Below are 13,511 nucleotides of genomic sequence, written 5' to 3'. Positions count from 1 at the left end.
GAACTGTGCGTCATCACTTTACGAAATTACCGCACCGGTTTTTTTTGTCATTGTTTAACAAAAGGAATTATAGAAAAGTTAACCAAAACCAAAACTCCTTCGCTTGTACAGCGTTTAGTTCATGCGAAGACTACGAAAACTGCGCGTGAATGAGTCGCTCGAGCCCTTTTGGTTTGAACGAGCTAACCGAGAGGAACGATTGAGCGTCGTCATTCGGTTAAAAAGCTTAATTTCTCATCGGCAATTTCCTTAAAATGAATTTAAATTCTACAGGGGTATTACTCTGAGCGCCCTCTCCAGACAACATCGATGTGGTGACCGCCGCCATTTATGTACTGTTTTTTGCTGGCGGGGGCCTAGCTGTGCTTGGCTGTGCCATCGTTTCGCGGTTTTTGCTCGTCAAGGCGCCGCTGTACTTGTTAATTCGGTTGAAAAAGCTTCTTATTTTGGTAAGCTTTAACCTTTCTTCACCGTGCTGCATGTGTATCGTTTCGTATCAGTGCTCTTTGTAGGGGCGGACTCAGCGCTTGCTGCGTCTAGCGTTCCGCGTTGAGGTTCTAGCGTTTTCGCTGTGAGTAGGGTTAACTCATCTGTCACTACCTGAGGCCCTAAAATAAAATTACCCTGCCTGCCAATCGATCTCTTTGAGAGAAATCCTTGAGAGCTATTGTTCTTAAGTGATGCGTAAGCGAACTACCCGCAACCGCCTTGTTTAACACGTAAGCGAACTGCAGTGAAGCAGGCGGCGTTTTGAGCGGGCGCTGAACAGCGCCGTGTGTCTGTTCACCGTTCCGTCATCTGCGCCACGTTTTTCTGTCCACAGAGACACAGAGATGTCCGGCATCGCCATCGCTCGGCTTTCTGAGGAGCGAAAAGCCTGGCGGAAAGACCACCCTTTCGTAAGTACCCCTCATGCCGCGCTTTCAACCCGCCTCCGGTTCTCGTTTTGAGCTGGCACGCTCGGCTCGTGGGGAAACACCGAGGAAGGAGTGCGTAAAAAAAAAAAAAAAAAAGTGGGACGCGGGAGCAGTAGTACACGCCTCAGAAGAAAACGAAATCAAAGTTCAAGTTCGTGTAATGTAGGCCAGCCAGTGTAGGTGGTGCTCGAAACTTATTTCTGTTCGCGTTCGGCTTCCCTGCGGGGTTACCGCCGATTCATTTGCGCGTCATCGGTGGAGCTGTTTCGGCGGGAACGCCGGCCGGTCTTCGTTGCAGTGTTTGTCCTAACTCTGGTTACGAGTCGGGGAAACCCCGCATTTGTCGAACAGTTTGAATTGGTGCCCTTTCGCTGGGTTTTTTCGGGGAACGCTGGCGGGCTTCCTCGTGGGGGGGATGTTCAGATCACTCACTCACTCATATCAGAAGAAAGTGCTGCGGTTCAAGTGAGTGTGAGCGTTTTTGTAATGGGAGTTTCTGTAGGAAGAGTTAAGCTTGATTTTTTTTGCAGGAGATACAACTGGCACTAAGTCGGATGCTATTCTGAAGCGCAGCTCTCTGCAATTTCTCTGTTCAGACATTGAAAAATAATGCACAGCCTTGAACTCTGTAGCCACTTTTGCAGTGCATTGGCGTGAGTGTCGAAACCTGATCTTAGGATATTGAATGAAACTGAAAAGTGTGTTTATGGGACAGCCAATTGATTTTTGTGGAGTATACGCTCTCATGCCATATGAAAGGGCATCACTTGAAATGGGATACGGCCCGTTCGTCACATGGCGTTTCCTCATAGGCCGTTTGGTCACATAGGATCATTCGTCATAGGCCAGTTTGTCACTTAGGAAAGTTCGTCACAGGTGCACAAAATGAATGTCCACGTGTTGTTTTTTTTTTCGACTCGAAAGAGGGAAGGGAGGCAAAGGTTTAGTTCTTTTTTTTTTTTTTTGTACTTTGGGCCATACATTTAGCAAAGCTCAACAAAGAATGCAAGCCAGAGTGGGCAAGTAGGTTGACGTGTTCAGACAAGATTATAGATACGAGTTCAACAACCCCAAGACCGAAAGTGAGACAGGGACGTAGCCCAACAAAGTTCTTGGAAGATGGGCCAGGCGTCTGGTTCTAAGTGGTCCCGTAATAGGGAAAGTGATAGCACCGACCTTCTCGTTCTTGGACATTTCACATGGGCCATTTCGTGTCACTTATTAGTGGTTTAATACAAGTGGTGCAACTAATTATTTGATGGACCTTTCTCCAGTAGCCATCTGCGCGGGGCGCCGGTCCGCCATTCTTGGCAGTAGCTCTCGGGCAAAATAAACAAAAGGGCGCCCTCTCAGCTAGCTGCTTGGGGAGCGGATATATCCTCCTTTCGGACAGGTCGAGTGAGTTCTTATGTGCACACAAAAAAGGCTTTCCAAGGAAAGGGGCAAAAATGACCACGCTGTGAGCACTTGGCTACCAGTGAGGGAGCAACGAAAATGAAAAAAAGTGAAGAAAAAGGAGTGCTACGGCCACTCTAAATTAGTCACGCGAGCGTGCGCCTGCCACGATGACATTCATGTGAAAGGCAAGGGAGACGGGTGGGAGCGGTATGGACTGCAGGACAAGGATAATTCGTGCACGGGTTCCCCGAAAGCCAAACATTTTTAGGCGCATGCCTTACTGCCAGTTTAGGATCGCCGTGGCGGCCGCTAAGAGGACCGGTACTGCGAAAAGGTGTGCAAAGTAGTCATAGTCATGCCTCATCACCACTTACCTCTAAAAAAAGCCACGAATTTTGTTTTTGCGTTCCTGTGACGAACTTTCCTAAGTGACAAACTGGCCTATGACGAATGATCCTATGTGACCAAACGGCCTATTACGAACCGGCCTATGAAGCGACAGCCCTTTTCAAAGGGCACACCATCACTATCGGTTACGTACTTTTAACTGTATTTGGGATGAAGAGAGGTACAGTAATCCCTTGTTAACTCGGACTCGGATATTTCAAAATGTCTGTTAAGTCGAAAATTTACCTTGCCATGCATTGACCTCCCATAGGCGCTATGCACTTGCACCCATTTACCTTGAAACATCTTTTAGGGGGCCACAGATATCGTGAAATTTTGACAGAGAGGACACTTGCCAAAGTCAGCTACAGGCAGCTGATAAGGTATCCGTTTAAGCGCTTAGCTCCTGCTACGCAACAAACGCGGTCGTGAATGTAAAATGTATGCAAAGTATGCGCTGTAGGAGGCCGATGCCCCCGTTAGCGGAACGCTGTACGCTGCCTACATTGTTGAGGTAGCTGTGGATGATGCAGCTGATCATGTGGACGACGACAAGTCTCAAGAAGTGCTTGCAACGGAAGAAGCAAGAAACATGCTTTGCCTGCTTCGCAACAAAGTAGAATGTAGCGGTGGCACCCAACAATTGATGCAATGCATTGAGCAGCTCGAGAACGCTTTTATGGGATGCAGATGCAAATGCGAAACAGGCGAGCATCCCGCAGTTACTTCTTCCGCAAAAATAAAATTTCACTTTCCTGCAAATTGTTTTGCCTTTATTATAAAAGGCCCCTGTGCAGTGTAGCTTTTGTTGCCAGCGATAGCACTTATTTCAGTGACCTCTCTACAATTTTTTGTCATTTTGCTTAGCTTGCAACTCCGCTTATTTCGAAATTTTCGGAGTTAACGAGGGATTACTGTATTTAAAAACTTGTCCATAGCTAAAACAGTAATAAATTGAAGGCCTTCCTATGCAGTCCGACCATATAAAACTGGTTTTTGTATGAGCTAGAGTACATGCACTTCACCAGAAGTGGTTGGCTGTCCCTTGAAAATGGAGAAGTTCGTTCCTGAAAGTAGGCGAATGCGTACATTCCAAACGTGGAGGGAAAGTGCCGCCGGCATTTAGATGAACAAAATCTTGTGCAGAACATTTTTGTAGGGACGTTTCGTTATTTGAAATAAGCGTCAATGCTAAGAACAGTTAGATTAGGCGGGTTAACTTCGTCTGAGTACTTAATTAATGAGGTGTTGTAGTGATGTTTAGATTTTTTTTTTTTTTTTGTGCTCACAATGTATTATTTACAGGGCTTCGTTGCGCGGCCTACCAAGAACTTGGACGGGACATTAAACCTTCTGAATTGGGAGTGCGCAATCCCTGGAAAACATGGTGTAAGCCCTCCCCCCTCATATTTTTACTCGTTTCACACCCTTCAGTCGTGTGGCATGGTGAGTTGCAGTACTTAGAATAGCTGTTTGATCTTACTCATAGCAGCGAACAGAGAATGTGCCTATCGCAGTCAAATTCAGCACAACAGTAGATCCTCAAAGTTGTGTGTGACTAGAGTTATTATAGTCGGGAACAATTGTGGCGCAGTGAAATATTGTTATTTAAAGAACTCTTCAAAGGAGACCGCGAATCAGAAAAAAATTGTGCTGCTCTAATGCTCAAGAGCAGCAACTCAAACAATATTTTTTTTTCTCGCATTTTGTGGTTCTTTCGACATTTAACACCACCTGTTGACATACAAGGGATCCCGGACCTTCAAAAATTATAGGAGAGAGGGCAGCACGTACTTCTGTATGCTAAAAAAAAATTGTTTACGCGTGTCAACTCGCATCGAGCTCGGGTGGCTCAATGGGCTAGTGACATGTAACCGAAATTGGACAATTTCGTTGTTATTACAAATGATAGCAACACAAACTTTACGTTATTGCCCTCACTTGAACCATAAATCATGCTCATGAAGGTCTTGCTCTTTTATTCTCTTGTTCTCATGCTCTCTTGTTCAAGTGATATACCGGCAGCCAGTGCCCAGTGTTTCCCAGTGCCCAGCGTGCCCTAGTGTCCGTCCCAATGAACCAGTTTTTTTTTTACTGCGTATTTGTGATGTCGCAAGTACTTTTAGATCGTAAAAATAACTTTGACAGTGTAATGCAGAACCTGTTGAAAACAGGTAAAATTGCGTGCACCACTTCTGTTTTAGGAAAACTAGAATTTGTTTTCAAGTTCATCCTTTTTTCTGCAAAGGAAGCAGTTGCATCGTGAAGTCAAAAACCAAAAAAAAAAAAAGCGTGGCAGTGCTTACGAAAAACAAGGCGACCCATTCCTATGAAGGGGGATGATGTGGCACATTGGCTTTTTGTGTGTGAGTTTTGAGCTCCTTTTACAGCGAGAGGCAGTTTAGTTTGAACGGAAGGGATCGCAAAATGGCCCTTGACTGTAGAAAGGAATACAGAGCGCGGGGAGGATGAATTGGGCGCAAATATGGAATTAAAGCAGCAAGAGGGGTACACAGTCCGTTTGGAATTCGTTGAAGGACAGCAGACGGGGATACGAAGCATAGGTTTTTCGTACCAATATATGCAGGGTGATTCAGCTAACCTTAGCCAGGGATTAATAATATACCGATGCACTCTAAGACAACATGACCAAATGCATGTGGCTCACTTTTGTACGTAGTGTGTCGCGCTTTTTTTTTTTGTATTTTGAAGCAATGACGCTAGGGGAAAAATTTTAGTTAGAAAGTTGCAGAGCAGTTTGAAAAAAACATTCAAATAAACAGTTTGTCTTTCTATTAGGTATTATTGTTTTTCAGCTGCTGATGACGACTGGGAAATACAAAAGACACCACGTGACGTGACCTTCTTGCGCGTCGTGATTGCAGTGCTCCCAAATGTTCCGCGCACAAACATTTATATAGCGCACTGCCGCTTAAAGGGACCCAGAAAAGCCTTTTGTAAAAGTTACAAAAGGCCTGTATTGTCAAGTGGCACCAATATAACGATGCAATGCTGTTGGAATTATTGATCTACATTCAGTATTAGCTGCGCCAGCAGCAATAAATGCACCTCTTCCCCCCTTGCCGATTGATTCCTCCTCCCTCTCTGCTTCTTTCAAAGCAGCTGGAAACACTAGGAATAGCCATGTGACATCACGACGCTAGACTTCTGTTCTGCACTAGCTACATTCCTGCGCCTAGGCACGCGTCAATCGCTGCGGACCCGCTTGCCTCGGGATCGCGCAGGAAGGAGGAAGAGCAGCCAGAAGCCAATGGCAGTGACGTTGCCGGCGGCCGACGATCGGGCGAATCAGGGGGCGCCTCGCCGTTGCGTCAGCTGCGATCAGCTCGCTGCGGCGTCGCGCTTATCGGCTGAGAAAGGCCATCTTCAAAAATTGTTTACCAATTACCCGTACAACGTATGGGGCTCACACTTGGCTCAAAAATCCCCCGTTATGTGTTCTACCACCTGAATGCATTTGATAGCCACCTTCACAAAGCTTTTCTAAGTCCCTTTAAAAGCACATCGCTGCCGCCATTTACGCCAGCACAGTGCTTCCCTCGTGGCAGGCCGTTTAGCGATACAGACGCAGCGGTTACCGCTTGTGTTGCCGGAAGCAACAGTGCATCATCTGCTCCATCGCTTTTTGAGTGGCTGTACACATGTGATTGTACGCAAAATGCGGGGAGCACTGCAATCACTACACGCAAGCAGGCATGTCACGTAGAGTTTTTTGTATTTCGCGAACCTCATCAGTAAGCAGAAAAATCCTAAAGGCCCGTTCACACTCGTGACGATGCGACGCTATTTCTGTCGCTTTAGTCGCCTGGGGACAAAAAATTGGTCGAAACCAAATGCACAAATGATTGCCAGGCGTATTAAGGGACAGATATAGCGTCGCTTTGTCGCGAGTGGTAACGGGCCTTTACATGTAAAGCAGTAACCACATGCAGCGATTCTTGCGAGCGACGCGACGAGCGATGCGACTGGGATTACCAATTGCTCGTCCCAGTCGCTCACTGAGGCAGCCACATAAGCTATCGCGCGGGCGACGCGACAAGCAATCTCAATATTGCCGCACAGTGCCCAATACGATTATCGAAGTACACACAGCCGCAAGGTTTTTTTATGTGTGCATTTGTCACAAAAACTGGAAATAAACGTATTTCAGCGAGCAGAGGATCTTTTTTTTCTAGGATGCACTGTGCTGCCGCTCGCCCCTTCCCCTCAATCTCTCCCTAAGCCGGAAGTTGCGCCCTTTACCGCTCTCCTATTGGCTAGTCGCTGAGGCCACTTCCGGGAGGTGAGCGACTTGTTCTGGTGACCCAGAGCCGAGCGATTCGATGAGCGATTTGGTCCGCAGCGAAAAGTAGTTCGTGACTGTTCGTCGCTAGTCACGTTGCTCCCCAGATCGCTTGCAAAATTGCTCCATGTGGTTAGCGCTTAACTCTTTCACGACGGCGCCATAGGCAATCGGAAGCCGGCGTCCGATGATTTTAAATCTCCCGCAAAATCTGAAACCCGCGCTCCACAGACAACTATCGCCATCTGGTGTTTATTGGCAACTTCTCTTTCAATTTCGGTTTCGTTTGTTTATGTGTCTCGTGTGGTGGCGGCGTAGCAAGAGAAATTTGAACCTAAGGGGGAGCGGAGGAGGAGGAAAAATGGTGTCGGGTTCGCGCCGCGCTCCGCACAGTCGGACTGCTGTAGCAAGCACTTCGGCAGGTCCTGCTGCCGATTTTTCTGATTCCAGCAGCAGTGAGGGATCAAGCAATGATGTGGGATCTTCAGATTTCAGTTAGGAAGACGAAGCTCCGGTTCAGGTGCCTCGCACTTCAACAAGCGCTGGCAGGTAATTTCGTTGCGACTCCGCGCTGTATTTATAAACAAAACGTGCTTCTTATCTGACGACTGCGGTTTTGATTTTGTGCTTAGGGTCTCGAGAACGTACGGCTGGGATATTTTGCCAAATGAACCGCGCCGTATAGCGCTAACCCCTTCAAGATAACCTTGCGCTCGTGTCAGATTAGCGCTGCAGGGTTCAGGTGCAACGCTTGTCGAGAGCACTAGATTTTTTTTCTTGTTTTTTACTACCGAACTGATAAGGATTTTGTGCGAGGACACAAAAGAGTATACTGTAATTACCTGATTCTAACGCGCACCCGATTTTCCTGACAAAAAAACCGAAAAAACTTGCACCTCCGATTGTAACGCGCACGGAACTGTGTGAGCAAGAAAAACGAATGCGATAAAAACGGGTGATTTATTTCCCGAAGTAATCTCACTCATCTCACTCCTCATCGCTCTCCGCTGACCACATCTCGTCCTCGGTGCCGTCAAGCAAGTCTGTGGCTGCAAAAAAAAATGTTGCTGTAAGAGTACTTACAGTTGGTTTGTCTGTTCAAAAGCATAGCTCTGAAATATTTGTTGGGTACTCGTCTTTAAAAGCTTCTTACAAAATGAACAAGATTGGAGCAGCTTGCAATGGTGGTACAAGGCTGGAGAAACAGCATAGATGGCAGCCCCTCTCCCGATGTCTGTGAGCTGTCACACCTCGCATGGGTTTCCGAACTTGCCGCTGAAAGTTCTCCATGACTGGCAGGCCCAGATCGTTTTGTCCGCAGCCTTTCACATCTCTCCCAAAGTGGACAGCGTTAGCACGCACTCGAACCGGCGGCAACCGGCTTTGTGGACTTGGTTGTCTAGCGTGAGCTGTTCTGTGCTTCTCACTCTGGTGCAAATGCGCATGAACTGGTGAGGAGACGAGCACGCGAAAGATCACGCCATGAACGCTGGGCGGAGTGTTTTCTAAAGTCTAGCTGGATGACGTTGGGCGCTTCTCACGAGGAGCACGCTTACATGCACTCAATATTTCTTCCTGGTATTTTTAATATTTTTTTTTGCAAGCTCCTCACGTGGACAAGCCTGGACGACACTGGGCGCTCCTCATGAGCGGCACGCACACGTGCGCTCGATGTTTTTTCGCGAACGCCACTGGACCAAGCTCAAGCCTAAACAGCTCTGCTGTAAAAAACAACTGTTTTAGCCGTGTTGTTTATTTCGGTGTCGGGAGTGCAAAAGTTGCAAGCCAGGATAAGCAGGAGTGGAATGTATGCCAGCCCCGTCTTGACACTCGAGTGGCAGTTTTCTCTAGATTATATTGTATGAATAACTATGGTAGGAAGGGTCAGGTGGGAGTAAATTGGGAGTAATTTAGGAAAGGTGTTGAGGAGAGGTGTGAAAGGTGCTGTGCCCAACGCTTGCCTCACAGGTGCTGTGGGAGGGCAGTCTGTACAAGTTGCATATGGTGTACAATGATGCATAAGGTGTAGTATGTAAATAAGTGTAAAACTGATCTGAAGAGTCATGTGGGAGCAAATTAAGAAGGGGGTGTGAAAGAGGTGTCATCTCTGCTTGCCCGCAGACATCCGGGAAATGGAGGCTGTTATGAGCTGCACGTGGTGTTCATGGACGTGCCTGTTTTAACTCCAGTATATACAAGTACAAAACCATGATATAGAGAGTCGAGTGGGAGTAAATGTAGAAGGGGGTATGCAGGGTTCGCATAGGTCCTTGAAAACCCTTGAATTTAGAAGTGTCAATTTCAAGGCCTTGAAAGTCCTGGAATTTTTTAGCGGTCCTTGAAAACCCTTGATTTTTATGGGTGATTATCAGTGGATCTGTCTTTTCACAAGGACTTGAAAGTGTTTATCTTGGATTGTAAGTTTTAACTAACGCAAAAAATATTGTAACAATCCAGTCTCAGTGTTATCACACAAAGTTACAACACATTTAGCGAATTTTTTTGACAACGAGGCAATATTATGAGGAGGGACTTCTGAATTCAACCTGCCCTGATACAATCTGCCATGATAATTTTGGTCCGCGCAGTGGGAGATATAGAAATGCGACTTGCATCGTCTTGCTTGTTGAATGCACTAAATATGACTTATATCGAAACAAATAAATGTTCCCAAATGTTGAATCAAAAAAAGAGCAGCTCGTGAAAAAAAGCAGACAAAAAGACGTATTCTCGAAGAGCAGATTGGCAACGTGAGGGCAACAGTTGCTTATTTAATATCTTAGCTGACACCCTTGCTGACAAAGCATGTGATACAAGCAACAGTGCATGCATTGTGAAATAAAACCGCCTGAGAAAAACAGGAAAAACAAAGAAAGAAGAACTACTTATAAATGCCCCCCCAAAAAATAAAGCTGGGGTGCTTTCAACAACTCGTTAGTACTTATTTGAACTAATGTTCTTAGGTATTGTGCAATAAACAACTTTTGCATTGTGTTGAAAAAGTTATATTATAAATAATCCCAGATAAACCATGAGATGGGGTCCTTGAAAATGTATTTATTGGTCCTTGAAAGTCCTTGAAAATCCTTGAATTTTTGCCTTTGAAGCGTGTACGAGCCTTGGGTATGAAAAGAGGTGTAAAAGAGGGGTGTCGTGGTGCTTCGCAGACGCCCTGGGAGGGAGGGCTGTACAAGCTGCGCATGGTGTTCAAGGACGACTACCCGTCGACGCCACCCAAGTGCAAGTTTGAGCCGCCGCTGTTCCACCCCAACGTGTACCCCTCGGGCACGGTGTGCCTGTCCCTGCTGGATGAGGAGAAGGACTGGCGGCCCGCCATCACCATCAAGCAGATCCTGCTGGGCGTGCAGGACCTGCTCAACGAGCCCAACGTCAAGGACCCCGCACAGGCCGAGGCCTACACCATCTACTGGTGAGTTCTTGAATTTTGGAATCAATTCTTTGAAGAAACAGCCTGCTGGTTTGTTTTTTGAGTGGATGTTCTTTAGCTCATGAAAGCTGGCGTTTTATGTAGGGGTGTCGCCACAGGAAGTTTCTGAAATCTGCAAGGTGGTTGGTGGTGCAATGTAGTGTATAAACACGACACTACTCTACATATACACAGCTCTGTCGGTTTCAACGTGCAATGCAAAAATCGCATGAAGGAGTGAGAGCGACTGCACTTAATTGTTGTTTTACCTGGAGACATGTTTTAAACACCACTTTTCATCTCACACTCAGTTAAAGGAATGGTGCCATGTAGCTCATCATGGCTGCCTGCATTCGTTTTGGCAGTATACTTAAGGCTGGTATATAAAAAAAAAACTCCAGTTTCAATTCTTTTAGGGTCCTGTCTGGAAAACCATTTCGGTTCAAGGTGCTGATGATGCCCTTTCTTGTGGGATAGAGACTATATACTCGACAAAAATGGGCTGTCTGTCTGTCCCTTTAAAACATGGAGGTACCTTCAATATAAACAGCTGTCTGTGTTTTGCCCAGGAACCTGGCTTAAAGGAGCCATGAAGAGAAAACACAAGTTTGGTTCATTCGAAAGATTGCCTCGTTAGAACCATAACGACATTACTTATAACGCAAACTTCGCTCAAATAAGCTACATAATTAGGAAAAAAGGAAATGACCATGCGACCCACCAGCTCATTTTCCGCAACAGAACCTGTGATGTCACTTGGGAATGCTCTGCGATTGGTGGAGGCTGGCAAAAGCAAACGCATGTTAGGCAGGGCTTACAGTTTGCATAGCGAGCTAAATGCCCGTGAAACATACTGCACATTCTTTTTATGACAAAGAACGGTGGAGTAAACGGTTGAAGGTCCGAACGAACTCGCAAGCGTGTGCGCCAATGCGTACGAAACTAGCGCCGGCCGAGCTCGACATCTCGCCGTCGCGCAGACGAATTTTCGGGTTCGAGGCTCTTCGGGGCCAACGAACTGTTCCAGCACGCACAGCCGCGACCTTGCTTCGTATCGTAATCCCTTCACAGGAGGTTGGCCGTCATATCGCCAACCAGCAAAGGTAAAAATACAAACGAGGGGAGTAAGGAACAGCAAGAAGCGACGAGATAGTGCCAGTCGTCGCGTAAGTTTCGAATGGTGTTGGCTTGCTGCTGTCGTTACGAGCTCGTTTCCAGTTTACAACCACTGAAAACTTCAGTTTGTTCGAGTACTTTACAATGAAATTTCGTTGCTGCGTTTTGAAATGCCCATGTAGTACGGGCAAATCGTCGAGGGAGTGCGACATCCCCGCCGGTGAGGAGATCTCCTTTCATGTGCTGCCCAACGACGAACCTAGGCGAAGCAAGTGGCTACGTTTTGTGAACTTTGCAAACGGAGGAGAAAGAGAGCTAAAGGAAGTACGAGTGTGCTCGCTTCATTTCCGAGGAAGTGATTACGGCAGGGACCCTTACGTTAGCTCACTCCTGGGACGTGCTGGCGCTCGTCGCCGACTTCGTCAAATCGCTCTGACCTTGGGGGGAAAAAATGCCGTAAACACCGCGCACTGACGCTCGTATCTTTCTGGTCGAAGCAGAGAGCTCGCGCGAACGGCTTTCCATACACGACACCGGCCAACTGGCATAAGTGGTACTGCTACTGAAATTGAACTATTATTAACCGTAATCAAAATACGGCACATACGTACCAGTCTATATTCGTCCGTCGCGATGGGGCTGACGAGGCAGCGGTGCCGACGGCTGGGCGTTCGTCTGTTGTGGCTATCGCGGAATGGTCGCTTTCCCGTCCACCGCGTATCCCACAACTCTTGCCGCTCGTGCACTTAGAAGCATTGAGCGTTTTAGTGGTGTGAGGTTGTTAAATGCAAGCCCGAGCTCCTCGGCGAGAGTTTTGTTCTCCGGATCAGGTGATTCCATGACTAGGGCTGCGGGTGCACTAGGTTTTACTAGTATTTTTAAAATGGCCGCCGTCTCGATCGACTCCCGCGTGTGGGTGCTATATGGAGTCGACATACTAAGTATGTTTCATGGACCGGCTGTACACGTCACGGAATGTTCAATTTTAGCGGGAGTTTTAAAATTTTGGCTTAAATTGCCTTATTCCTCAGTGAATAAAGCATCATTTGCTTCCGGGAAAGCGCTTGGGGTACCATGAAACACCTAATCTTTCGAATAAAACAAACTTTTGTTTTCTCTTCATGGCTCCTTTAAGCAGGTTTAGTTATGTAGAGGGAATGTACAATGAGTGTTTTACTTTCTCGTAGTTTATTTTAAGTGCATCAAGGTCGGTCTGTGTCTCAGTGCACTAACTCCGAGAATCATCACCTTTCTTGCAACCAGCCAGTTCTACCATAAGGTCAGCAGCAGCTGGAAACCCTTGAGAGAAGACAGTACTTTTGTAATGAATTAACAGAAATAGTGAAATTAGTTTACAGTTCAATGGTGGAAGCGCGGGAAACAGCTGGCAAAAAAATAGATTGCACATACAGGGTGTGCTGGCCTGCAAGCCTCTGCTGAGCTGAGTCAGCATGTGGTATTGCAGTTGATTGGCCGCAGCAGCTTGCACGCCGGCAGCTGAAGGTCATTGCGACGCGATGAATGACCTTGGAAGATGTGGTGCAGGAGAGCGCTCTAAAATGAGTGTCTAATGGGTACCAGATGTGGGGCTAGTTGAGAGCAAGGCGAGGGTAGCAGCTTTGGTTTGAGGGGGAAGGGAGTGTGGCTTTTACCATTCATTAACTCTCTCTCTACTCTCTTGCAGCCAAAATGCCCTGGAGTATGAGAAGCGTATTCGGGCCCAGGCGAAACAGATGGCGTCTTCAGAATAAAAAAAGAAAAGAAGGATACTTTGTGTTCAGTGTGGGGTAAATGTCTCTTAATAGCTGGCAGAGATTGGCTGGCATCTTTTGTGTCTTTAAAATTGTAAATAAAGCCATTTTTTAAGTATCCACTGAGTGCTGGCTTGGTGCGAAGAACCCCTGGTTTGTGTGTACCGCGTTGGTGCTTGGGGCCCGATGCCGTTTTCACAAACAGGTCTGCA

The 13,511-nt window shown here is 46.8% G+C and overlaps 1 protein-coding gene across 3 annotated transcripts; it reads left to right on the top strand.

The window, feature by feature from the left end:
• Positions 1-162: 162 nt before the first annotated feature.
• Lwr (ubiquitin conjugating enzyme lesswright) lies at positions 163-13,417 on the top strand. Of its 3 annotated transcripts, none has more exons than XM_077670605.1 (5): positions 163-449; positions 824-899; positions 4,008-4,091; positions 10,173-10,435; positions 13,233-13,417. In XM_077670605.1, the coding sequence occupies exons 2-5, from the start codon at positions 834-836 to the stop codon at positions 13,297-13,299; spliced, it is 480 nt and encodes a 159-aa protein (XP_077526731.1). In that variant the 5' UTR covers positions 163-449; positions 824-833; the 3' UTR covers positions 13,300-13,417. The 3 variants fall into 3 exon arrangements, with proteins under 3 accessions (XP_077526731.1, XP_077526732.1, XP_077526733.1); XM_077670606.1 differs by lacking the exon at positions 163-449 and adding an exon at positions 530-571; XM_077670607.1 differs by lacking the exon at positions 163-449 and adding an exon at positions 695-719.
• Positions 13,418-13,511: the final 94 nt, after the last annotated feature.

This window comes from Haemaphysalis longicornis, unplaced genomic scaffold, assembly GCF_048455015.1.
Source record: "Haemaphysalis longicornis isolate Haplotype H1 unplaced genomic scaffold, Haemaphysalis longicornis Haplotype H1 scaffold_5, whole genome shotgun sequence".
NCBI lineage: Eukaryota > Metazoa > Arthropoda > Arachnida > Ixodida > Ixodidae > Haemaphysalis > Haemaphysalis longicornis.
The sequence above is the reverse complement of the archived record's forward strand: the minus strand, read 5'-3'. Positions and strand labels throughout refer to the sequence as shown.

Excerpts from the sequence above, each read along its gene's own strand:
- Lwr (XM_077670605.1), top strand. The coding sequence starts at position 834 with ATGTCCGGCATCGCCATCGCTCGGCTTTCTGAGGAGCGAAAAGCCTGG. Across the intron at positions 900-4,007 it reads GGCGGAAAGACCACCCTTTC|GGCTTCGTTGCGCGGCCTAC; the intron begins GTAAGTACCCCT and ends TATTATTTACAG. Across the intron at positions 10,436-13,232 it reads GAGGCCTACACCATCTACTG|CCAAAATGCCCTGGAGTATG; the intron begins GTGAGTTCTTGA and ends ACTCTCTTGCAG.